The sequence below is a fragment of the Porites lutea genome, chromosome 4 (genome assembly GCF_958299795.1).
Source record: "Porites lutea chromosome 4, jaPorLute2.1, whole genome shotgun sequence".
NCBI lineage: Eukaryota > Metazoa > Cnidaria > Anthozoa > Scleractinia > Poritidae > Porites > Porites lutea.
This window is the reverse complement of record NC_133204.1, coordinates 32,532,812-32,559,499: the sequence shown is the minus strand read 5'-3', so window position 1 is coordinate 32,559,499 and position 26,688 is coordinate 32,532,812. Positions and strand designations below refer to the sequence as shown.

At 38.0% G+C, this 26,688-nt stretch overlaps 2 protein-coding genes across 3 annotated transcripts; one reads left to right on the top strand and one right to left on the bottom strand.

The window, feature by feature from the left end:
• Nucleotides 1–1,318: 1,318 nt before the first annotated feature.
• Nucleotides 1,319–3,807, bottom strand: LOC140933319 (G-protein coupled receptor 26-like). Its single transcript, XM_073382849.1, has one exon. The coding sequence runs from the start codon at nt 3,241–3,243 to the stop codon at nt 2,173–2,175; it is 1,071 nt and encodes a 356-aa protein (XP_073238950.1). The 5' UTR covers nt 3,244–3,807; the 3' UTR covers nt 1,319–2,172.
• A 5,530-nt stretch (nt 3,808–9,337) lies between these two features.
• Nucleotides 9,338–26,362, top strand: LOC140933318 (ribose-5-phosphate isomerase-like). 2 transcript variants are annotated; one of them, XM_073382848.1, is made up of 12 exons: nt 9,338–9,396; nt 9,500–9,559; nt 13,952–14,012; nt 14,807–14,862; nt 16,251–16,310; nt 18,550–18,614; nt 19,192–19,260; nt 21,174–21,201; nt 21,988–22,098; nt 23,407–23,460; nt 23,759–23,804; nt 25,301–26,362. In XM_073382848.1, exons 2-12 carry the CDS (start codon nt 9,506–9,508, stop codon nt 25,381–25,383), a joined length of 687 nt encoding a protein of 228 aa, XP_073238949.1. In that variant the 5' UTR covers nt 9,338–9,396; nt 9,500–9,505; the 3' UTR covers nt 25,384–26,362. The 2 variants fall into 2 exon arrangements, with proteins under 2 accessions (XP_073238949.1, XP_073238948.1); XM_073382847.1 differs by lacking the exon at nt 9,338–9,396 and having other exon boundaries at nt 9,406–9,559.
• Nucleotides 26,363–26,688: the final 326 nt, after the last annotated feature.

Below are 26,688 nucleotides of genomic sequence, written 5' to 3'. Positions count from 1 at the left end.
TTTTTGTAACGTTGGTCCCTGCTTCCAAAATTGAACCTTTAGTAAACGTTTACATCGGATACGTATGGACAGCTGGCCGATCCGAAAGAGGAAATTGCCATTTTCAAAACGTGCATAATAGGTGGACGTTTGGAAGGACATCACTCAAAATCAATCCTTATACCTAGAAGTACCAATACTTCATGTTTCTCACACTTATCTGTATACTAAAAAGAGCGACAAACTTTTCAGTAATTTCTATTTTTTTTTGTCTAAAACAGAGTTGTAGATGCAACCTGTATGTTTTGGGTGTATAAAAGTGAAAATAGCGAATAGAAGAAGAAGAAAACTGGTTAATTATCTCTAACAATTTTAAGGTTACTCGAAATTTTCTTTTTTCGGTCTAAAGATTCTTATTTGTCCTTGCTACGGTCTAAACTTTTCTCTACTCATTAGTCATGCAAGAGCACAACAACCTGAGCTTTTTCACATCTTCACTTATGCGCACAATATTCGTAGCATTATTGCAACAAAATGAAGTATAACTTTCTTAGTAAGAAACGTGAAAGAAATTCCGGTATTTTTAATCAGTGTTTGACTCAAACTAAGAAATAACTTCCAGGTATCTTTTTCGTTCAAACCATGCCTCAGAGTTTAAGCACTTACAAACGAACACAGATATCGGGGTGAAATATATAAAAAGAACACCTAAAACTGCAGAAAATCACTTACGAATTACAGAAAAGCCCTAGTGGGGCTACGGTGGGATTACACCCTGGCATCGGTTAATCAAAGAAATAAATCTCTATCCAGCGGATAAGTACAGCTAAACTCAGTATTACGGACACCCGCTTGATACGGACACCTTATTATTAGCGACAGTTTGCTTTATTATTTGTCCTTTAGGAAAGAAAGCCTCTACATTTTCTCTAAATTTAACCTTCGAAATACGGACACCTACTTTCTATGCTCCCCCCCCCCCCCCCACTCCTAGCCTTAGTATTAGGGAAACCATATGCCGTACTCATTGGATAAAGATTTAAACTGTGGATAGCGTATCCACCCTCGTTTAAACAACCGACTGAGGCCAGATTAAAACCCGAGTGAATAACAACGGTGGCTTTTTTGCATGAAGATGTGACTTACATTTTGTGGGGTGATCTTTCCTAAAAATAGACGGTCTTGGCCTTTTTTCACCAATTCGTAGTTTAAGTTAATAGCTTTTAACAAAAAAAGGGAAAACCATTGAAATTACGTGACCCGCTACCCCATTCAAACACCGAATGATAAGACAACTCATAGGCGGACGATCAAATTTAATTCATTTTTTTTAATACCTAAGTACAAATTATGACTGAGAAATATATGAATCAACTCGCATAATATTTCCACCATGAAATGAAGCGTGATGAGTAGAAATATTTTAAAACCATCTTAAGTTAAGGGAGTTCATAGCAAAATATTTCTCGACTACTTTTTCTTCGTAAAATCAATCAATAAAAGTACAAGATATTACTCCTCTTCAAAATTATAGAAATGGAAACAGATCCTAAATCACTGGATTTAGCTAAGGATCGTTTCGAAATGAAAACGTGACCCAGAAAAAAAGACAAAAAAAACGCTGTAATTTTTTTCTTTAGATCGCAGCAGGTCAGTGCTTGTGCTAGTTCTTTTTCACCCGGCGCAAAAGTAATTACTGCTATCTACCAGGCATGATCTCGTTGTTTGCTATCTAGTATTGACTTAAATTCAACCATTGCGGAGTGTTTCCGAATGACATCAATTTGACTCTTTCTACGTTTCTCTAGTCTGCCTAGGCATCAGCAATAAAAACGACAACAGAAATAAGATCCGTGTTAACCAATATTCTGAGGAGGGAGTTTATATTGGCATGCAGCGAAAAAGATCGCTTTCTATGCAATATTCTTTCAATATCTCAGCTAAGTAAATTCAAACAAAATTAAAGATATGCAAAGGAGCGTTGTATGCTCAATTGCAAACAGTCCAACCTTGCTACTTTCATAATTATTACTATCGCATCGCCTTGCGTCGAAAAATCGCTGTAATTGTAAATCGCAGTAGATTAAATCAGTCTTTCGTAGTACCGTAATAGCATTTGAATAACCTCTTTGCAAAGCAATGAATTAAGAAGGGGGCTTCAAAATAATACCTGTCTTCAAGTCACACGACAAATTATTCCTCGATCGAAGTTCTCTTTGTAGTTACCGTCACAAAGGTCCCAGTTTCGCTCTGGGAGGATTGTCTTTTCGCTCGAACATTCAATCTGATAGGTCCACAAGGTAACGATCCTCTCGCTAGATGCGCTCTCTGAGTCCCAAGAAACAATTCCAATAATGAGCGCCGAAATCGTCTTTGCAACAGTCCATAAATAAACGGATCAATAGCACTCTTTAAAAAAGCAATCCACCTTAAGGTAATTGTTGATGCGTGGGACAGCGATATTTCTTTACTGCCCAGTTCAAGAATTCGAAGAGTTGTGTACGGTGCGAGACAACAAAGAAAGGCTCCGATAACGAATAAGATTTTTCTCGCGGCCTTAAACTCGCGCTGCCTACTTGTTTCGGTGGCCATGGGTCCACGAACTGGCGCGAAGTGAACTGCGGTGATGACCGCGTGTCCTATTCGGCGGGAATGCAGCTTAGCGACATTGAAAATTCGATAGTAAGTTACTAACATGACCAAAAGAGACAATCCGGCGTTCGCAGCGTACATAGCCGCTGTAAATACCCGGTAGTTTAACTGGTGAAGATCAGAAGGAAATGTGCAAAAGAAATAACGCGGGTTAAACTCGTACCAGCCAAACCCGATCGGTACCAAAGAAAATACGATAGACTGTAGCCACACAAGTGATATCATCACAAGCGCGCATTGTACCGTCATTTTGGCCCTGTATTGAAGAGGTTTGCATACTGCGATGTAGCGATCCGCGGAAATTGTCGCCAGGGTCAAAACAGCCGCAAGTCCCAATACCATATTCCAAAACGCACTTGTTTGACACCAGAATCGACCAAATGGCCATTCATCAGCCAAAACTGCCCCAAATGAATAAGGCATGGCGAAAACAGCAATCAAAAAGTCGCAGATGGCTAGATTGACGATGAAAACGCTAGATATATGTCTTCGAAGTTCTTTGCTCCTGTATACGACTAAACACACCAGGAAATTCATTACCAGGGCTGCTAGAGTCATGAAAAACAATGACAAAGCGAAGCCAAAAACTTCCACTTTGGATAGAAAACCCATTAATGTAAGCCTTGGGATTAAACTGTTTCTATTTTCCGCAGAAAAACTTTTTTGTTTTCCGCCCGTTTTGGACAGATGTAGCAAGATACAGCGGGTGAACGATCTAATTAAAGTCGATTTTCCAATGTTTCGGCAGCTGCCTAATGAATCTTGGAAAACGTTTAATCGGTGCAATTTCGTCGAATCTTTAATGGTACCAACAGTTCTCTTATCTGGATTAACTTGAGATCCTTTGAAGAAAAGCTGTTGTCGAAAGCCAACGATTTAGTAGCGTTCAATTGGGAATCGCTTGACAAAACATTGCCGTTGTCCATTCAGATACGCGTGTATTCGGCAATCAACTGAAGGCGTCGATGAAAGTACCTTTCAATTCCCACATTACATTTCCATTTTGCCTCTGTACACATTAGATAAGTCCTTCCATTGGATGGCAAGAAAATGCGACATACAAATAGGTCAACGTGCTAGCAAGAAGTTTGGAAATTGTCCTTTTTAATTAGCAAAGACCCTAAACTATAGGCCCAGAGTTAAGCAACATAAAATTTGCATAATAATGACTTCTACAGGACAGGGTATATTTACAACTTGGCGTTCGTTAAGCAGAAAAATCTTTTTTATCACCATAGTGTCAATTCATCAAAACATATGAAACAGGCAAAATCTAACATTCATCATTTTTTAATTTTTTTTCTTTTATGATTATTTTGACGTTTATTTCAAGCGTATGTCATGGTCAGCAAAAATCTCAGACAGCTTTTGGAGTCATGAAATTTATGACAATCTCGAACTACAACTGATATTAGAATGCGAAGGCTGTTAAATAATGCATGCTTTATCTAACTTTCGTAAATCCATTATCTCCCAGCTTGGAATATTAATAAAAAACTAACGAAGAAAAACAAGTTTTTATATAAAATTGGTACAGCAGTGAACTTTGTCGTCACATTTTCAACGTTCGTATTTGAGCTGTAAAAATTGGAAAGCGTCGATCGAAAACAAAATAATTCGATAAAAGAACTGTTCGGGTGTTTGCAATTGGTTAGATTTACCAAGAATATGACACGGACAAACAGCAAGAAACAAAATATAATTTTGGGTCTTTAGAGAAGAAAAGATAAAATGCAAAAAAAGTCATTTTGGTACTTTGGTCATATTTCGCGTCAAAGCCTTTCAGTGGAAAAAACTTAAACACCCAAATTAAAAGCGACCGTTGCTTTTCCGAAGATTCTATTTATTAGCCTACGCTGAATTAAACACGTAGGTATTATGAAACTCGAGGTGACATTTTCGTTGGTAGTTAACGTTTTAGTTCTTAAAACAAAAAAAAAAAACGGATTTTCTTGTTAGTGAGTATAACTGCTATTGTACCACGACAGGATTCACTAGTGGAACACGATTTCTGCTTTTTATTTTGGGCTGACGATCCAGTCAAATTTAAATGTATACTTTGTAATTTTTCAAAGTTTAACTTTTGCCAGCTGTTAGCTTTCACATGCAAATTTGGTGCAAATTCTTCAGACATGTTTGTTACCGTTTAAAAAAAGACTGTTAGAAAGGAATTATATTTTTGAAGGGCGGGAATAAAGTTTTTGTTATTGCAACAAAAAAATACTTCAAACATGTTCTGGTTAAATCATCTAGGGAAAGTGAATATATTTCTGTTTACGAGGCGTACGTGTTCAAATTTTAAGTAAATTTATTACTTTTCATTTAGAACGGTAAATATTGTCTTTATAGCTAAATGAACGTCTAAATTCGTGGTTGAATAAAACTCTTAATAATGATATCTGCCTATCTAGAATTAAATTGACGGCAGATTTTCATTTCGTTCCGGAGACGCACGAACGCTAAAACGTCTCGCTGATAAAAAGCCAAGTTCAGCCAAGTCAAAAATCGTTTCTCACTCTGACTGGCACATTTCTATTGCAATCAATTTTAGTGGACAGCTTTGTTTAGTGTCATCTTGTCAAGTGGTAGGAAAAAATTAATACTCTCTAAGTATTCAAGGATTCAGTAATATATGATTGTTAGAAATTTTTTCCCAAGCGGCGAGGAGGGAGAAAAGCTAGCACTTCTGTCGCAGTCGATTTTTCGATTTTTCGATTTTTCGATTTTTCGCAGTCGATTTTTCACTTTTTCGTGTCTTTGAGTATCAATTTTCAGGGACCCAGGCGTCTGTTTGATGGCCTCAAGCAGTTTCTGGTATGCATCATTAAAGATACAAAAGTATCCCTTGTTCGTCTCGCGCGCCGTCTTCTCGAATTTTAAAACCAAGCCAAGCCCGTCAATTACATCATTGTGATAGATGACATTGATAGCAGAAATTGGTAGATCGATTGAAAATAATTGACAAATATTAAAAATACAACTGTTACATGAAAGATCGAAGGGTTTCTGAACGTTCTCTGTTTCACAATTACAGTTAATCACTATACCCATTACTAAATAGACTGATCAAAACAAACAATCTCTTTTTGCACCACCTGGAACATCGCAGACGGGTTTAAATTTTAAGTTACGATTTTCTTTTTTTTAACATTCACTTCGATTTCCCCATTGCGTTTACTTCAGAAGTTTTGTCAGTTTTCACTACTGATCTGTCCTTGTTATTTGTCGTTCCTTGTTTAAGTTTTACATCATTTATTTGTACCTGCTCTATTAATAATTTAAAAGCTCACATTATTCTTATGTAATTTGTCTTTATCGTTCCCAACTGTCTCGTTTCCAGGCGCCAAAAAGCGTGGAAAAGAAAGAACGGAAAACGCCGCCACGTAACAAACTTTTGGGGTTGAATTGTTGTCCGTTCAAAAGTACAGTCAAACCCCGTATTATAGGCACCCGCTTAATACGGACACCTAACTATTACGGACAGTTTGCTCTGTCCCTCGGGAAAGAAAGCCCTTACACCCGCTTAATACGGACACCTCACTATTACGGACAGTTTGCTTTGTGCCTCGGGAAAGAAAGGCCTTACACCCGCTTAATACGGACACCTAAGTATTACAGACAGTTTGCTCTGTCCCTCGGGAAAGAAAGCCCTTACACCCGCTTAATACGGACACCTCACTATTACGGACAGTTTGCTTTGTGCCTCGGGAAAGAAAGCCCTAACATTTTCTCTAAATTCAACCCGCTTAATACAGACACCCCATTAATTTGGTCACTTTCTATGGCCCCCCGGGGTTTGACTGTATAAACGGGGGCACCCAACGTCAATTTTCGGAAAATATCTGTTCAGAAGACGATTGGATATCTAGAATTTTCGGAACATTTATTGTAAAATTTCTTGCTTGCTTGCCTCTCCTAGGATTTTCGAACATCTAAGAAATAGTATCATTGCCCATTTTTAACGGATTTTCACCCTAAAAAGGTGACCTTAAATTTTCGGGGGCCCTTTTTCTGGCTGAAATTTTCGGAAAGGTAAGTTTTGTCCCTATAATTTTCGGATCACTTGACTTTCAGCTAGTGAATCCGAACAGATAAAAAATTTTTAGAGGATAAAAATATGCCTATATCTACCGTTTAAATACTAAAATATGTTCAACAATGCTTTGTTTAAGTGGTTTTGAACTATTATTCTCGTTGGGTGCCCCTGTATAATCTGTAAGTACCACATGCCAATTATGCACTAAAAATTCCACAATTTTTATTTATATTTGTCAAGAATAGAGAGATTGGCAATGATATGTAGCTGTACGATGGCGGGAAAAGGGAAAATAAGCTGGACTGTTAAACTTTACTTTGCAAAAGTGTGTCTGCTATTCCTTCGTCTAGAGAGATGAAAAGGTTCTGCTCAAATGATCAAACTTATCCTTCAAAAGAAATTAATAATACTCAAAGGAAGATGGCTAATGGGCAGTAACTTCAAACCATTGAGCTTGTCTCCTTCATTCTTTCTTCATCAGTAAACTTAATAAGGAGGACGTAAAAAACACATGCTACTCTTTAAAAAAATTTAGGTGGGTTTTAAAATATCCTTGGGGAAGTTTTTCCTGTGGTGTGGTCTACCTTTATCTCTGTTGTCACTTCACTCAATACCCATATAATACAGTAAGCTCATAAATCGACTGATACATGTAGCAGCAGCCAGTGTTGCCATTGTATGCTGACATCAGAGATTACTGCTTAAATAATACAATGTAAAGAGAAAACACACTGTAGTCTTATCAGCTAGAACATTGGATTAAATTAAATTACAAAATGACCTTTCCAGTTAAATATATCAATGATTGATAGGGTATTCAGTATAAATGTAGAACACTATCTCCAACTGGTATGCAGTGAATGTAGAGTCATAAAAAATAGAATCATCTACAAAGTTTGCTTTACCCTGAATGTTCCTTATTGAACTCCTTGAAGAGTTACTACAATTCGCCTTGATCCTGCATGATTCCGATGTTCACAAAGCCAGATTCCCTGCCAGGTTCCAAGATTTAACTTTCCATTTGTGATTGGGATAGTCACACTGGGGCCCACGAGTGCAGTCTTGACATGTGCTGTTAAAATACAATCATAATACAAAGTCATAGTCGATAGATAAGATAATAAAAAGGAGACACCACTACTTTCCTCATACACTTTAACTAACCAAAATGTAATGGTCTCTTTTAAGGATTTAATTTTTTGTTGATAAGCATCCTACACCTGCCAACTGTTTCTAAGTCAAATTTTATGTGATTTTCGTATCCATGATATTATAACCAAATTTCTGAAAAAACTCAATGACTTCCAGTGGCAATCACTTTCCAACAACATCTTAACAAAACAAAGATTTCTCAATGATTTGTGGTGAAAAGCAAAAAGCCTTGACCCCATCATTTTTAGGTTACACATATCTTGCTTAGATTATCGAGGTTAGTAAACATGAGATCTTGCCAAGATCAAGTCTTTCAGGGACTATTTTGGGTGCAAGTTAAATTGACGAGAATTAAGAGTTAAGCACATGAAACTGTCATCAGTGCTGTCAACTCTCCTGGATAATCCGGGAGTTTCCAGATTTTGAACCATTTGTCCCGGTCTCTAGAGTAGAGTCTGAAATCTCCCGGATAATCGCCAAAGTCTGCCATTTCTTGTAGATTTGACTTTCTGACAATAAAATTTCAGATATTTTGTGTTGTTTGAGTTATTATTTTTACTGTTAATATCAAATGTTTCCTCACAAACTCCGGTATACCATTGTAATATAAGCAACAATATGTGGGAATTAAACCAATCAGATCAAATGTTACAATTCCAACAACATCTTTTTCGCGCATTTTTTGTATGAATGACGTCTTGTGCCATGCATTATGACATCATCTATCATCCCTTCCCTATCAATTCTCAACATTTGAAGATGTGCTGGGTTGACAAGTCCTGTGTCATGTATATGTGATTGACATTTTTGATCTGCAAGCATGTCACATACATGCATGTGAAAGTTAACAATTATAGGCTCTCTACCACTGTCATAGTGGAGACCCATGACCCCGCCCCCCTCCTTCTCTGAAAATTCCTGATTGGTTCATCTTTGATTTGCAAGTATTACTTACACTAAACTTTTAGCCTTGAATCATTTTTTAGGGATAACACAACAAAAAAGAAAGAAATGGTCTAAAGATTTTTAACCTGGCATATCATCAGGCCCCTCTATAGTATGCTTGTATGGGGGCCCTTGCTCCGGAGCCAGACGATTTAACATCATCTCCATATCGTGGCGCACAGAAGAATCCCAGCATTCATTCACACATATGCTTGCCGAGGTGTGTTGCAATAATAAATGAGCCAGGCCAACCTTGTATTTCTTGAGTTCTGGTATTTTTTCTATTTCGTCCGTAATAACATGAACTCCGCGAGATTTAGGCTTTACATTCAGCACTGTCTGATACCAGACCGTAGGGCCGGCGGTCGCCATGTTGGATATTACAATGGCGCGGTTACATAGCTTTTGAAGACAGTCGCTCCATGAAAAAATAAACGACCTTTGAAGCCACCAAAAACCTGAGTATCTGATCATTTGAAGTTGATACGTGACTTATCATGCAAATTTATCTTTCAGATTGGATAATTTGACGACAACATCGCTTAAAACTCTAACAGGAGAGGGACTGGAGAGGGACAGGAGAGGTCTATTTCCGGTTGTAGCGACCGCTGGACGGAACTATTTATTTGGCGGTAAATTGTCCCGCATGAGCTGTTCTTCATGCATTTTCTCACCAATGCCTTGCTTTTTCGTAGTTCATCTTTGCAGTTGTGTCGTTCTTTTTCGACTGGAAAGGTTATAATGGATGCTGGAAAACGGGCTGCAGCAAGATATGCTGTTGACAATTTTGTTAAGGTGAGTTCTATTTTGTTAGCATAGTTCTAACTTTTGGACGAGCTAATGAAACGATTGGAGCTTTGTATCATGATCGATATGGTGTAAGAAACGTCATAGCGAGTGTTAAGATAAAATAAAACTAAACGTGCATAGGCTGTAGCAAGGTGAATTTCCTAACTTGAATTTCCTAAAGCGAACCGTTGTCATCGTTCTGAGGGCGTCAACTGCAAGAGTGGGTTTATACTTTGCGGACATAATATTATGGGGTGTTGATAACCAGTTATGGCTTTTGCATCATTACACTAACTGAATAGAATTTAGTTGGATTTTCTACCCCATTTTAGACTAAAATCGACAAAATCTCTCCTGTAAACTACCTTTGCTGCCCAAAATCAAACCCTTCTGCGCAGAATCATGTGGATGGCTGCATCCCACCACCACTCCCCCCCACTTCTACTTCCGAACTGAAATACCGTAAATGCTCGAATTACCGCCCGGGGCGCTTATTTAATTTTCCAAGGCGAGAGGGGGGCGCTAATTCGAAGGGGAGCGCTTTTTTGAAGAGGGGCGCTTGTTTCGTTCATCAATTTTTTGCCTCAAAATGACACTATCTTTATCTCTTTTTAAAGCCAAACTGCAACGTAAAAATTCAAAAACCTTAGAGAAAACTACTTTTTGGGAACTCGAAACGTTCTTAAGACTTTTTCATCAAAAAGTGTATTTTATTTCTGCAACAGAACAAGCATTTGGATCCTTAATCAACTTCAATTTCTGTATCGCTGTCCTCAAGGATGGATATGGTTATTTCTATCAAGGAAATGAGAAGCAAACCCGTGCGACTTTGAAAGGACATTACTGTTTATACTATTTAAAAATGTCACATTTCATTAAAAGAACCGTATAGACCGTATACATCTTGTATATCGTACTGAGTACCGGAACTCACTTTTTCTCGGGGTAGGGGGGGGGCCTTATTTGAAGGGGGGTGCTTATTACAAATTTGGAGCCTTAGGAGGGGCGCTAATTCGAAGCGGGGCACTCATTTGAAGCTGGGCGCTAATTCGAGCATTTACGGTAACCTCTCTCTTATCCACCCCTTCTAGGGGTGGTTTTGTTTCGAAGAGGATTAAATGGGAACTGCCATGTTTTATGCCATGATCCATGTATGCAGGGCTTCTGATAATTATTATATGAAATGGCTTGATTTTAAAAAGTATTACCTGTATTAAAAAAGTGGCTATTGTGAAGACGTCTGTTGTTAAGAGGTGGCATTGTGCATTGTTTTACAGCAGCCTGTAAAAATCGCTGTATAGTTGCCACAGAAGTTCAGGCTACTCACACAAAATAATTTTCTAAAAAAGAGAATAAATCAGTGATATTTGTTTCTTAACAAGTTTGTCCAATAACAACAAACTTATGATAAAAATAAAGCACTGAAATGCACTTTTCACAGTCCCTAAAATATAAATTTTCCTGGGGATACAGTGTTCTGCTTATCAGGAGTTAACCAGTAAAATTTACTGCCTGAAGCAACACTTCTCACTGCCTGCAACTGCTTGAAGGTTTACTTAAATTGAATATTAACCCATTCGCTCCTGGAGATTTTGCCGAAAAACGCGTTTTGAAGCTAGTCGAGTGGTTTTCTGGTCACTGTCGTGCTATAAAGAGCTAAAACTTACCACAAACCGGTCTACAGGTCGTACACTTGGCGGCCTTCTGATCCAGATGCAAAATATCAGCTTGCGAAGTTCGGGCATGCGCAGAAAGCAAAATTTCGACATAGTTTTTGGGTTTAAAAGTGACACAGCAGTCTTGACTTTTACTTTTCGCTTTCTCTCCTCCCTTCTTTTTTCGCTTTTCTTGCCTCATTTTTTTTTTCTCTTGCTGGGCATTTAGTAGGCTTCATTTTGGTGGGAAGAGTTTTTAGGAAAGCTTTTAGGATCTTAGGATTAGGTGAAAGGAAAGGTAGGTGGGTAATGGAACAAGATTTTCATGGAGATTTTCAGGTCCTTGTCACGTGGTTTTTTGCTTCTTTCTCCGGTGTCCTTGACTGAATTGTGGTCATTCTGGTATGGTTTGAAAGATCTCTTCACTCTGCACAAGTTACCGAAGAAAGTTGTCCTTGACCGTTAAAACTGATGACGTCACAAAGGGTAGAAAGGACCTGGATCCGCATGGGCGGTTACGGGCGGTTCAGGGGCGAATGGGTTAATCAAAAAACCTAAAAATGGCCTTTTACCAACTTTGTTACCTGATTTTACTTGAAATAGACAGATTTGGTTGTTTTATGCTGAAAAGTGGATTTTTTTCAAAAAGCTTGGTACTTTGCTTAACCCATTCGCTCCTGGAGATTTTGCCGAAAAACGCGTTTTGAAGCTAGTCGAGTGGTTTTCTGGTCACTGTCGTGCTATAAAGAGCTAAAACTTACCACAAACCAGTCTACAGGTCGTACACTTGGCGGCCTTCTGATCCAGATGCAAAATATCAGCTTGCGAAGTTCGGGCATGCGCAGAAAGCAAAATTTCGACATAGTTTTTGGGTTTAAAAGTGACACAGCAGTCTTGACTTTTACTTTTCGCTTTCTCTCCTCCCTTCTTTTTTCGCTTTTCTTGCCTCATTTTTTTTTTCTCTTGCTGGGCATTTAGTAGGCTTCATTTTGGTGGGAAGAGTTTTTAGGAAAGCTTTTAGGATCTTAGGATTAGGTGAAAGGAAAGGTAGGTGGGTAATGGAACAAGATTTTCATGGAGATTTTCAGGTCCTTGTCACGTGGTTTTTTGCTTCTTTCTCCGGTGTCCTTGACTGAATTGTGGTCATTCTGGTATGGTTTGAAAGATCTCTTCACTCTGCACAAGTTACCGAAGAAAGTTGTCCTTGACCGTTAAAACTGATGACGTCACAAAGGGTAGAAAGGACCTGGATCCGCATGGGCGGTTACGGGCGGTTCAGGGGCGAATGGGTTAATCAAAAAACCTAAAAATGGCCTTTTACCAACTTTGTTACCTGATTTTACTTGAAATAGACAGATTTGGTTGTTTTATGCTGAAAAGTGGATTTTTTTCAAAAAGCTTGGTACTTTGCTTAACCCATTCGCTCCTGGAGATTTTGCCGAAAAACGCGTTTTGAAGCTAGTCGAGTGGTTTTCTGGTCACTGTCGTGCTATAAAGAGCTAAAACTTACCACAAACCAGTCTACAGGTCGTACACTTGGCGGCCTTCTGATCCAGATGCAAAATATCAGCTTGCGAAGTTCGGGCATGCGCAGAAAGCAAAATTTCGACATAGTTTTTGGGTTTAAAAGTGACACAGCAGTCTTGACTTTTACTTTTCGCTTTCTCTCCTCCCTTCTTTTTTCGCTTTTCTTGCCTCATTTTTTTTTTCTCTTGCTGGGCATTTAGTAGGCTTCATTTTGGTGGGAAGAGTTTTTAGGAAAGCTTTTAGGATCTTAGGATTAGGTGAAAGGAAAGGTAGGTGGGTAATGGAACAAGATTTTCATGGAGATTTTCAGGTCCTTGTCACGTGGTTTTTTGCTTCTTTCTCCGGTGTCCTTGACTGAATTGTGGTCATTCTGGTATGGTTTGAAAGATCTCTTCACTCTGCACAAGTTACCGAAGAAAGTTGTCCTTGACCGTTAAAACTGATGACGTCACAAAGGGTAGAAAGGACCTGGATCCGCACGGGCGGTTACGGGCGGTTCAGGGGCGAATGGGTTAAAGTAGTTTTAAGAAATATGCAGGTTGTGATCGGATTGGCTGATTCTCACAAGCAAATGAATGAATATATGGAAAAGTACTTAAGTATACACAGCTTTTCTTTTCCTGGGCCAAGCATTTTGGAAAAAGAACATTGAAGACAGTCAGAGTAAACTCATTGGACTTGAACGTTTCAAATTGTTGTCTACATTTAAAGATGACAATGCCGTTTTGCATAAAATAGGTCTTAAAATAAAGGAATGACGTTTCAGAGAACTTAGCTCCTAAATTTCCCAGTGAGAGTGGGGCTAAAAAAAAATTGTCCCTCACTCCAAGTCTACCCCCGCCCCACAGGAAATTGTGCCTTTGGCGCATATTATCTTTTGCCTTACCTGCCATGAATGGTCCCTTACCTGCTGACCTAAAATTTAGGGAGAACACTGGGGATAGAAGACAACCCTTAGCCATACAGTGTACCTAATTCCACATGCAGCTAAGCTCCATAAAAGGCGAACCACTCCTTTTGATCTTATTAATCCATTATTGCCTACTTCAATTTTTTCTTCCTCTACACTACTTTTTTTGGAAAACACTTGGTGGTCTGGATACCAAAGATCTGACTGTGCTGACTTTTCCAGTTGGCCAAATTTATATAGATGTATTTTTTATACTTTTACACTATTAACATTTATGGTTAGCGTACATGTTCTTGTTCTCTGTAGGATAATCAAGTGTTGGGGATTGGATCTGGTTCAACTATAGTGTTTGCTGTTGAAAGAATTGGTATGTTGTTGTGTTTCAATGTGAAAGTTGCTTCTTCCCCTAATGAAGCACTACCCTGGACTTTGTTAAAATACCTGTAAAAGTCAACTTTGAGATATACTTGTAACCCCTAGCAACTGCTGTAAAGTCCCGCACTCATTTTAGCCAGGGAAGATTGTTTTAAATCCATGTGAATTTGAATAAGAATTTCTGAAAATCACAAATAAAAATTAATTTTAAAAAAACTGTTTCCTATTAATTGGCAAAAATAATAGAAAATAAATTATTATTAAACTACAAAAATGTACTTCCTACCCCCCCCCCCCAAAAAAAAAATCATCAACCCAGAAAAAGACCTCCTGAAACAATGAAATACCGTAAAATTCCTAAAATATGCCCCTCCATGTATAAGCCCCTCCAAATATAAGCCCCCCAAACTCACAACGCAAAAAACCCTCCGTTAAATCGACCCTCCAAATACAAGGTCCCCCGGGGACTTGTACTTGGAAATTGCCCTCAAATACAAAGTATTATAAAAACATTAGCAAAAACGGTAAATTTCCTTCCAACTGTAAGATTATCCCAATTGATTTTGAAACGCAAATTTCCCTCCATAGATAAGCCTCTCTGAATATAAACCCCTCCAAAATAAGCTCCTCAAAATGGGCCTCTAAAAAAATATAAGCCCCAGGGCTTATTTTCGGAATTTTACGGTACTTGGGAAACAAAATTTACTGTTTCCCCAGGGAGCAGTCATTTTAAAGGTGCTTGACATTACAAATGTAATATGTTTCAAACTTTTTTTGTCTTTTTAGCTGAAAGAGTGAAGGATGAGAGAATGAATTTACTTTGTGTCCCATCCTCATTTCAGGTACAATACAATAACTCACTTAGTATTATTATTAATAATTGCTATTATTATTATTATTATTATTATTATTATTATTATCCTCATTAAACACAACTTCTGGATGGCTTGCTGCAGTCTTCTTTCTAACATCAAGTTACCACCCATGACCAAGACTTTGTGAAGGATTCTGGCTGTAGGCAGTAATCATGCTCTCTGCAATGATTCTGAATGACATGTGCAAATTATTTCTGATAACCATTTCTCTATGTCTGAGTCGAGACACTTCCTAATGCACCAATTCTGACTGTATTACTCTTTGCAATTTCCAGATCTGCTTCAGGTCTTGGAACTTCTCATTTTCTCTTTCTCTTTGTCTTTCACTTGGGTGTCAAATTCATTGTAGATGAATCTTGTTGTCAGTCTGTATATTGAAGTCCCACAGCAGCTTGTTGTTAGTGGATCGATTCATACACTGGTGGTGGCTCGTGGCTGTAATATTTTTCATCTCTGTCATAACCCAGCTTGTGTTGTTGTTGTTGTTACTGAATTATTATTATAATATCATGGGTGACGAATTACTCCTTAATTTTTGGCATGAAATTTCAGCGTTTATTTGTAATTTCACATGTGAAATTACTAAATTGCCATGGCAACCTACCAGACGTCTCCGTTTCAAAATGTCATGAATGAAGATGTCAGGGCATAAAAAGACGCTTTAGAAAACCTGAACACACGAAAGAGCACATCAAGAAGGATTCTGAGAGGTATGTTGTCGAAAAATTCTAAAAAACTTAAGCCAAATTTTAGCTCTAAACCTTTGAGAGAGTGGAGTTCATGATCGGTCGATACGATCCAGGATGAACAAGTCAAAAATCCTCGATTGCTAATGTAATTCGTCACCCATGATATTAATAGGTAATCAAATGGTATACTCGTAAAATTAGGGAATAATTTCACTTGCGTTTTGTACAAAACCTAATAATTTCCCTTACCTAAAGGCTCGGGAAATTGTAAGGATTTGGACAAAACGCCCGTGGAATTATTCCCTAATTTCACTCGTGACCATTTGATTACACATACTTATTAATTTTTGTTATCAAGGTTGTACCAAAAATTGCATCAGGAAGTGCTGTTACATTTTTTTTGTATTGGAGACCAAATCCTGAGAATATTACATGCAGTTGTCATTTAAATCAGAGACGAGAATTCTACATCTCAATGTACTTGAAGACCTTGCAAATTTCAAAAAAATTATGTGCAATGTATGGGTAGATAAGCCTATAATTTATGGTTTTGTGGCCATACAAACATTCTTCTTTGTTTCAGAAAATTCATTGGCACAATTTTGATGTAGAAAATCTGTAACTACATCATCTTGCATTCACTATATTTTTTATTGATCACAACAGGCTCAGCAACTCATCACCCAGCACAAATTGCATCTTACTGATCTGGACAGACATCCTGAGGTAAGAATTAACATGATTTAAACTTGTCTACACAATCCTGACTGGGATCTGGGAAAAGGAAAAATTTACCACAGTGATGATGCTGTGGATTATAGTGAACGCAGTACAGTTTCTGTATATAAGGCTTCACTTGACTTATTGGCCGTTTTCTCACTATTCAAAATGTCACTAAAGGACAAGTCCAACTTTGAACCCTAAATGTACTGTATTCTATTTGAATAAAATAATTTGATTTTTTTGCACTACAGTGGAACCCCTCTTTACGGACACCCACTTAATAACACCCGTATATAATGGACAGTTTCTTTTGTCCTGATACTGAAAAATCTCAGTATAATAATTATATTAAGTTTCTCTAAAAAAAACCCAGCTTAATATGGACATTATGGCATATGTCCCCTTGGTGTCTGTATAAACTGGGTTCCACTGTAATAATACTAAATAATAATAATAATAATAATAATAATAATAATAATAATAATAATAATAAAAAGAATCTTTATTACAAAACCTCAGTTAAAATCCTATTTACAATCAACCTGCTGTTACAAAAAATCTAATTAATTCATCAAAAACACTATCTACAATTCCATCCGTTACAAAAGAAACCCCTCTTCCTTCATTAGAGAACAAAAACAATCCTATATATTATAAGTGAAGATAGAAAAAACTATTCATTTACAAATTCTAAAAAATAGAAGTAACTTAACCTTACATAAAAGAAGAGGAAATAGATATAATTAATAATAAAAGTTCAAAATTCTATAAAATTAAGAATTCCATTATGCAGAGATATTAAGATCCTGCAATCGAATTATACTAATGACGGCTAAACCAGTGTCCATAAAAAGCCCTAAGTATAAAAGCATATAGACACGTATTTCAGATATCTGCACTAGCAACATTTATTTTACAGTCTAATGATTGCTCTAGCTTGCTACGAAATGGCGTTCGCGAAACTCTGACGCATGCATGTACCGATCTTAAGAGTTCAAACGAGATCTGTGTCCTGAGCCAAGTGATTACAACGTGATAAGGCTCGGTGTCTTTCTGAGCTATCTTGTCTGCGAGATGCTTTAAGAACTGCTGACACTCGTTTCCTATTCCGCAATTGGTTCCAAACACTAAAGGCATAAACGAACCCATTTCTACATCTAACACCCGCTGCTGGTACTTGCGCTTCTTCTCTTCTTCTTGCTCTTTGAACACTTCCGATGTTGGCTTGCTCTGGTAACACTTGGAGTTGACGTGCGTAACTCTAACATCAAAAAATGCCGTAACTCCTCTTGCCCAGAAACCTCCCGCTTTGATGTCCAACCTTGCCTCAGAACTTGTAACAGCGCTCCTCAAATGAAATCGCTCGTTGTCCAGGGGTTGAAGGCGTGGTTCGATTTTGACATTATTGCAGATCTTGTCGATGAATGTCGTTAACAAGTTCCGTACACCATCATGTCTCTGCGCTACAAACCCCCCCTTTTTACAAGAGAGGGCGTGACTAACGGTGAATTTATCCCCACATATGCAATGACTTGGTAAATCGACTAAGGGTAAGTCATAACGCAAGCGTAGCGAGTCTCTGAACTCTTGCTTGTTGAGGGCTAATAATAATAATAATAATAATAATAATAATAAATAATTTATTAATTTGCTATAGTGCCTTTTGACATACAATGTAAAAAATGATCAAAGGCTCTTTACATTGTAACACACCAGTTGTACTGGTCTTTAAAAATTAATCCATGGTAGATAAAACTGACAAAAAGGTAAGAAAGGTAAAAGTACTACTGATAATAAAAACATATATAAAATAGAAACAAAACAAGAAATATTTTAAAACTATTTAAAAGCTAATCTTAAAAGATATTATGTCTTGACTTTGATGTCATGGATGTACGCAGGAAGGCTGTTTCACAAAGTAGGGGCAGCAGTGGAAAATGATCTAGCACCTAAAGTTGCCAGCATGTGCCCCTCAGGATGTTCTAAAACAATAGAGGAATGCAATCTGCACTTGTTAATAAGCTATCAAATGTTCACTGGGCCCAAGTGGCTCAGACGGTGAGTACATTTTGCTTAAAAAACACATACCAGTGGTCCCGGCTACAGTGTTGCTTGTAGCACTGGTTTGCTGTTGGGACGTTGTGGGTTACAGTGTGTCTTCAATTACATGTACATTTGGGACATTGGTCCTAGATACATGACAATTAAATGGAGCTTTTTTTTTGTTTGAATTGATTAACAGTTAGATGTTGCCATTGATGGTGCAGATGAAGTAGACAGTGACCTCAATGTCATAAAAGGAGGAGGGTAAGCCAACATATCAGTCGCAACTCAGTGGTCTAACAGAGGTGTGTCAATTAGTCATCTAAAAGTGGTCTCCAGGAAGTTAGAGTTCAGCAAAAATGGAGATCAATATGAGATCCTTTTACGCAATCAACACTGCTTGTTTGGATATTACTGTGTTTTTTCTTTGTTCTGATAAACTATGAATTGAATGTTTCAGTCTCTGAACGTCAAACATAAAAAGTCATTTGTTTATTTCTATTCACTAATCACAGGTATTCCAAACTCACCACATGTGTGTCTGAGCACTTTTCATAAATTTACATTTTGCATTTTTTTTGTCATTACAATTATTTCCAGGGTTCATTACACTGTATGGGAAACATAAAAAGTCCAACAACACAATGCCTTGTGGCTGTGAGCCTGACACTCTATAGACTTCTATATTTATTACACTATCAATATAATGTAACCTTTATTAAGTCATTGGTGTACTATTCATTAATGTATTCTGACTGTGAAGACTGGGTCATCCACTGTATTTTATTGTAAATTGAGTGCATTACCTTACTGTTAGCTGTGTGATTTTTTCCCCATCTAGAGGTTGCTTGACTCAAGAAAAAATAGTAGCTTCATGTGCAAAACAGTTTGTTGTTATTGCAGATGACAGGTAACAGTGATTTCTGAGAAATAATACTGTTAGATTAAAATCTTTTGATTCTAAATTGTGGTAGCTTAAACTTACTGGGAGAGTCAAAATTATGTGTTTCCCCTGCTGATACCATGTAATTTCTTTAAGGACATTTTTTGAATAAAAACTTTTGCAAAATATGTACTGATTCTTTTTTACATGAAACTTGCAGGAAACTGCAATAAAACTGTAGTATAATTCTAGATGCAAATTTAACTGGAAATTAACTGCTATTTGGGTGGCTTTAGAGGTAGAAGGGTTTCACTTACATAGTGTTTGAGAATCACAAAACTTTTTTGGAAACAAAGAGAAATCAGAAAGCTTCGAGAACATTTTGAGCTCCACATGAGATTCAAACCCATGGCCCTTTGAGTCCTGAGACCTGATGCTTTATAGTCTGCGTGGCAGGGGCAAAAAGGGGAGGGGGAAGGTCCCTCCCTAATCCCCTCCCTTCTTCCTCCCTATCCTCTACCCCTTTTGACGACTGCTACGCAGGCTAGATGCTTTACCACTCCAGCTACTGGAGTCTGTGTGTGATGAGCAGGGTCGAAATTAAATTAATTATTTACTATTCATCAGCCATGGACTGGACTGAAATGGAATGTGGTGTTAATTTTGTCTATAAAAGGTGTTTCTTTTACTTTTGTACCCATTTGTAGTTTACGGCTCTCAAGTGTGTGCCCTGACTATTAAAAAGTACCGTATTCCTTGTAATAAACGCCTCACGTGTGTAGTAAGTGCCCATGGCCACCCCAGAGGCAAAGAAATACCCCCCCCCCCTTGATTAAGTGCCCCAGCCTCCCCTTCACATCACTTCAAATAGTAGGGACACAAGAAAAATGCAACGATGTAGATATCATTAATGAGTATGATCTCTAGGATCATGATATATTTGATATTATAAAATAACTAAGATAGTACGCGCGCTCAGATTGGCCGAGAGGAGTATTTGCATGAGAGTATGTAAACATGGTCGTGGCGTCAAGTTGTTTGGCTTTTCGCGCGCTAATCACGCAAGCACGAATTTGAAAAAGTTTTCGAGTTCAAAACTCGACAAGTTTACTTTATTTACTCATTCCTTCGTCGGCTGAAACATGAAAAATCGTTACTAAAGAAGGTGAGTCAATTTTTCTTCGCTTAAGCTGACATTTTAAGCGAGAAAAATCCGTATTTTGCAAAGCATCTTTTTGCAAAACAAGAACTGATTACGTGTGAAAGACTTCGTGGACAAGATTTTGCGACTGGTAAGAATTTTTCTTTTAATCAGTGCCATACAAAGAGTTTTGCGTTTTTTTCTAGGGAAAGTTATTTTATAAAAGCAATAGAAAACTTTTTTCCTGTGTTTGCATAGCCTGATATAAACACTCGAGGCGTTGGGTGAATTCTCGACGGTTATGCAAACCCTCGACTTCGTCTCGGGTTTGCATAACTGTCTCGAATTCTCCCAACCCCTCTCGTGTTTATATCAGGCTATGCAAACACGGAAAACGTTCTATATTGCTTAATTATATAAACATGCTTAATACCGACACATCAGTGTGAAGTGTATAACGGGTCTACGGAACGCTTAATTTATACCAACCACTGTTTTTTTTTTTAACAACAGACATTTAACCCCAAATGTTGACTTAAGGTTTACATGGATAATATGTAATGTTTGCTTAAAAGAAAAACTTAATAAGGCCCTCCCTCGATTATTAAGTGTCCTCCTTCCAAAAAGCACCTATCCTTTTTAGCCGAAATAATAAATAAGCGCCCGGGCGCTTATTGGAGGAAATACGGTATGTTGTAAGTAACTTGGGCTTTATACGTGTAGATAATCCAAAGCAGGCATGTACATGTATTGTATGTCACTTGGTTGAAGTGACGCTAACTGGGGTTTTTCTTTTCAGAAAGGATTCAAAACAACTAGGGGAAAGTGTAAGTCATGCAGTCATTTCGTACCATCTTATAAGGCATTAATTAGCCATCTTACATCTTCCAAAGTTGCAAATGATTTTTTTTCATCCCTTAATCATGTTGAAAGTAGCAGAACGTAGTGTCTCCTGGGGTGTGCATGATCTTGGTGTGTTACCGGCAGCTTTAACAGTTTTTTCGTTCTCTCATCAGCCTCAATGTCCTTATGCCGGGTAAACGTATTTAGTAAAATCCAGCTAGTTGTCTATTATCAATGCTACGTTCTGATTGGTTGAGCTGCTACTAGGCTATATGTTATAGCCCACTAGTAGCGAAAAGTGCCGGCTTTTTGGGAGCAAAAACGATTGAAGTCTAGCTTTAACTAGCTAAATAGTTGGATTTTACTAATATATAATAAGACAATTATTCCTCTCGCCCTCATGGCCTCTGAGTCAATAGCCCATTCGCCCTTTCGGCCTCGTGGGCTATTGACTCAGAGCCCATTCGGGCTCAAGGAATAACTGTTAAATATAATGAAAAAGAGTTTAGAATATTATGCTTATGAGTTTACAATTCAACGAGACTTTGGAGTCTCAGTTTACCCTTTTATTCTCGTAGAATAGTTCTCCTTCTCTTTTATTCTTCATAGAATAGGCGAAGGTCTGGTCAAGTTAGTACAAACAATCTTAATTTGTACCCCTGTTGTTTCCAGGCAGAGTAGAAAGAGCTTGAAAACAACTGTTTTGCTCATAACATACTAGAATAAGAGAATGATTGCGTCTCATTTGTTTCCATTGTTTCGTGTTGTAGTGGAAAAAGGGAATTCCAGTGGAAGTGATCCCTATGGCTTATGTACCAGTCATGAAAAAGATGGAGAAACTTGGACTAAAACCAATTCTTAGAATGGCAAAAGCTAAAGCCGTGAGTAGCATTGTTTAAAGTCACAGACACTGCAGGCTCAGACTGGTTTAAAAACAATATATTTGTTGCTGGTAAAATCCGTTTACAGTTTAAACCAGCATTCGTGTTTCAGAATTTCCTTGATTTCTTAGCATTAATCAAGGCTCAAAAAATAATAATAGTAAAATAAATTCCAGCTTGCCCTTTGCTTGCCAATGGTCACTCCTTGTTCGCCTCAGTTATTGATATTTCTGAAGGATGGTTTGTCGGGGCCCTTGATTGTTAGGCAAGTGAAAATCGTCTTGTCCCGGGCCGGGGTGTTCAAAGCAGAGTTAGGATAACCCAGGGTTAGTGCAAAATTTAAAAAGTAAATTCAGTTTTGTTAATTTTGTCTACAATTTGATGATTGGAAGCTCTAAAAAGAATCGAAAAAAATGTCTGGTAAAATGCCTTTGAATAAAAATGGAAAGAGTCCTAGGTTAAAATTTAACCCCGTGTTAGTGCTAATCGGCCTTGGAACAACTGGGCTTCAGACTACAAGACGGGGCTTTTTCGAGCCCTGGCAAGGGAAATTCTGGTTGAACCTGAGTACGAATTTTATCTAAAATATAACCACGTCTACATTGTAGGGTGAGGCGAAATTCAGTACCGTTGTTCTTTCAGCCTTATTATTAAAATTGGAGTTAGTAGGGCCGATAGCCTACGAACACATGCAGTAGACAAGATATCTAGTAAAAGAGGAAGAGGGAAGTACAAAGCTCTTACGCACATTTTTGACCCCAGTGCTTCTGACGCCGTGTTTAAAGGAGCACTTCTCTCCCTGGCGGTCATGCGCAAGAGAGTTGTAGGTGGAGATTACCCTGAAGCGTAGCTAGCGGTTTTGTTTGGGAGCACGCGGTTTTCCCCATTCTCCTCGCGGCTTCGCTGTCGCTCACGCGCGAGCTACCCAACAAAGCCGGTAGTCATGCATGCAGGCTATTTAGCCAAGTGGTTTTGGACGCTGGATTTCAACGCGTTTTCCTTGGGTCCATATCCTTTTTATCTGTTATCCCTTGGTTCAACTCCTCGGCCGGTCTTCAGTGAATGAACAAATTGTTTACCTCCTTCCAGTTGGGTTTGTTTAACTTTTCATTTGAATGATTTGTTTTATGTCCCAAAAAAACCCTTTTATGTATACTAAGTGAAAAGTATAAATATTCATCCACTTCATGGTTATCTATTTCAAATCTTCCTTTGCTGATACATATACCCCGTTCACCATCTTCACCAGATGAAAGAACTTTTGTCCACGTTATCTCCAATTAACGCACTTCACTTCTTTCCCCACAGGGTCCTGTAGTAACGGATAACAGTAATTTCATCGTTGATTGCCTTTTTGACAAGGTAGATTATTATTTGGGTATTTTTCCGCTTTAGACTAGTCTTAAAACGATTGTTGTACACTTTTGCTGTCATTACGCAAAGTGCAAAGTGTCCAATATAGAACAGAACAGAAACCGTAGAACGGAACTGAAATGAAACAACGTTAGCTGTGGTAGTATTTTAAAAAACTGGATGTTTTGGTCGAAGGTTTTCAGTAAACTCATATTTTAAGGGAATAACATGTGGGTATTATGGAATCTTGGCTTGTCGGTTTTTCGAGGGACTAAAGGCTTTTCTCTGATTTGTTTCATACTTTTAGGTTTACGACTGGAAAGAATTAAACACACAGCTGAACTTGATACCAGGTGAAGAATTTATCTTTTTAAGTCTGATCTAAAAAGACCCATAAAAGTAGTTCCTTGGAGGAAATCGTAGGGTAAAAACCATTAAACAGTGCATTTCTTTCCTGTTTCTTTTTTATACAAAGTAGCAAAGTTCACTATCTCTACAAAGTGGCTCTAACCTTGAGTCTGTGGATAAAATCCTTTAGCGTGACGTTTAAATTTATAACGGTTACCGCGCAGGCCTTTTCTATAAGGTCTTCTTTTTATGGTGCTGTACAGTACAAAGTGGCTCTTATTTTTGAGTCTTTAGATGTAATCCTCCATTGTGATCACTCAAACGAAAGCTACTAAGCAAGCAGTGAAGAGTTTCCTGTAAAGTTGATTATCACCCTCTGCAAGGCGCCTTTACCTTTAGAGTGCTCGGAGAGTAGTACCTTTCTTCCGAAATATTTCCATCTGAATGAACCGTTCCATTCGATTTCACCCCTGAAATACCGGGAAATATAGATGGTGTGCGCTTAATGGCCTTGTACTATTTTCGGCGCAAAACATTTACCACTATTCACTATTCTACAATAGCAGTGACAATTACTGTAACCCGTGTTCTGATTATTCATTCAAAATAATTCTAATTTACTCAAATCCTCCGCTTAGCCCTTTACTAGCTAGCGTTGACCTAATTTGGAAGATGTTTGCGATATCCGGAAAAATGACATCAATAATGACATCACTAGTACAGGATATCGCCCGAAAAAAGGGACGCCAACCGAGAAGCTCTGGATACGAGGTTGCGTTAGCTCAGCCGGCCTGGTAGAGCTGGAGAATAAGGCGGAAAAGTTCATACCTTCTGCGAAGAATAGATAGCCGTACGTCTGTCCAAAGGTTTTAGCAACAGCAGTAAAAATATAACTCGATGTCAGATGAAGACTTGTATTTGAAGAATATCTGATAGACTTAATATCCCTTTAAATCCTGATTTTGCTAAAGAAAAGGCAAATGAAGGCAATGGAAGTAAGCATGCTTAATAATTAAAGAAGGAATTATTTTGAATGAATAATATAACGATGATCGAACTCGGCTTTTCTTTTATACATATCTAGGAGGCAAATTACCCTTTAGCCGATAGTACCCTAATGGATATGCATAATTGTGCAGAACAAACTCAGCCTCATCCAATAATTGCTTTATACTTATTTCTCTTCAGTGTGTAATTTTAACAATAACTGCACCGTAAGCCTACTTTAATTGAATATAATATGAAAGGTAAAACTGGAGGAAAAAGCGAACGGCAAAGAGTAATATGAAACGGAAGACCATAACTTCCCAGACCTACTTTTAATTTTCAAACCCACTCTTTGCAAAGATCATATCATGAATATTAAATTAGATTTGATGAGGAGAAATAGCCTGGGTAGTAGATCTACGAAACCTGGATTTGGATCTTGCCAAAAGCGTAGCCCAAATTTTTTCTCCTGCAAACGCCTTTCAACGTTGTTTCTGTCTCTATGTTGTCGTAGGTGTGGTCGAAACAGGACTTTTCATAGAAATGGTAGAATGTGCCATATTTGGAAAAGAGGATGGTTCAGTGAACAGACGATAACAGAACGCTTGATGCGCATGCTCCCTATCAGAGTCATGCGCAAACAAGAATCTTGCTGTTAAAGAAAGAAAGTGTCACAGGGAATAGCCAATAACACCAGCCAAGGGTGTTAATACACGTACTCTCTGTTGATTTAGGAGATTATTTAATACTTTAAACCCCTTCTGACATATTTAGGTTAATTCAACATATTTATCAATCGAATCTAGTATCATGCTTTTGTGGTGGTACTGTTTTTTGGTCTGGATGGCCTTAGTGTAAATCAAGGTTGGTACAGGTGATGGAAAACCTGGGAAGTCATGGAATTTAAGCATTTCATTTTCCAGGCCTGGGAAATCATGGAATTTGATTGTTGGTCTTCACTGGAAAGTCGTGGACAATCAAATTTTGTTTCGTGATAGATAAGTTACTGCAGATGACAAGGCAATGACAATGTAAGATGAAGGGGAATAATTAACCAGCGCAAACGGCACACATTGTGGTGGACACCACAGTTTGTGTCTGTTGAACTGTTTAAAGGTCCAAGAATAACCTAAAACAAGGAAAGTTTTTGACATTTTTGAAAGTGACCGGTAAACCTAATGTCTTGGAAAACTTAAAAAGGTCACGGGAAAAAGTTATTGAAAGTCAAGGAATTTGAAGAGCTTAAAAGACTACAAACCCTGTAAATTGTACTCAATCAAAGACGAAACCCGTGAAGGGTTTAGAAGTAGGCTCCGAGTTATCAAGTTTTTTCAACTTTCCCCATCCCATGTGTGCTAAGTAATATACCATGGTTCAACAAACGCACGAAGTCTTTCGTTTGATTTTAAAGAAAAGTAAGGCATGACAGAGATCTCAGTCAAGTAACCGAGCTTCCAGGTATCTTCATAGTTAACAACGCATGAGATGCTTTAAGTGTTGAGTTTCTCAAATGATTTAAAAGGATCAGGAACAACAATTAATGAAGAATAAAGGTCAGAAAATTTATGATCATCAACCTCGCTAGCCATGACTTCCTTGACGCTTGTGACTCTGTTTTTATCCTGCTCTATGTTTGAGCCTCTCTATGGGTACCTGCGAACGTATATTTCGTGGTGCTTTGCCATCAAATCGTCGGTTGTTTTTACTAGAAATCATCGCATATCAAAAATTGTTTTGTGCGATAACGCTACTAGCGAGCTCAGCGTGACCACAACGACGCCGGATGGAAACGAGAAAATCAGGAAAACTATAACTCTGTACGTGCAGTACACTTTTTGGTGACTTTCTCTGCTGTCATTGCAAGACTAACGTCGTCACAGGCCCGATTGAAATTACAGTGCA

Bases quoted from the DNA above. Each gene is read 5' to 3' on its own strand.
- LOC140933319 (XM_073382849.1), bottom strand. From the start codon at position 3,243: ATGGGTTTTCTATCCAAAGTGGAAGTTTTTGGCTTCGCTTTGTCATTG.
- LOC140933318 (XM_073382847.1), top strand. From the start codon at position 9,425: ATGCATTTTCTCACCAATGCCTTGCTTTTTCGTAGTTCATCTTTGCAG. The intron at 14,013-14,806 runs GTATGTTGTTGT...TTGTCTTTTTAG, and splicing joins GTTTGCTGTTGAAAGAATTG to CTGAAAGAGTGAAGGATGAG. The intron at 22,099-23,406 runs GTGAGTAGCATT...CTTTCCCCACAG, and splicing joins GAATGGCAAAAGCTAAAGCC to GGTCCTGTAGTAACGGATAA.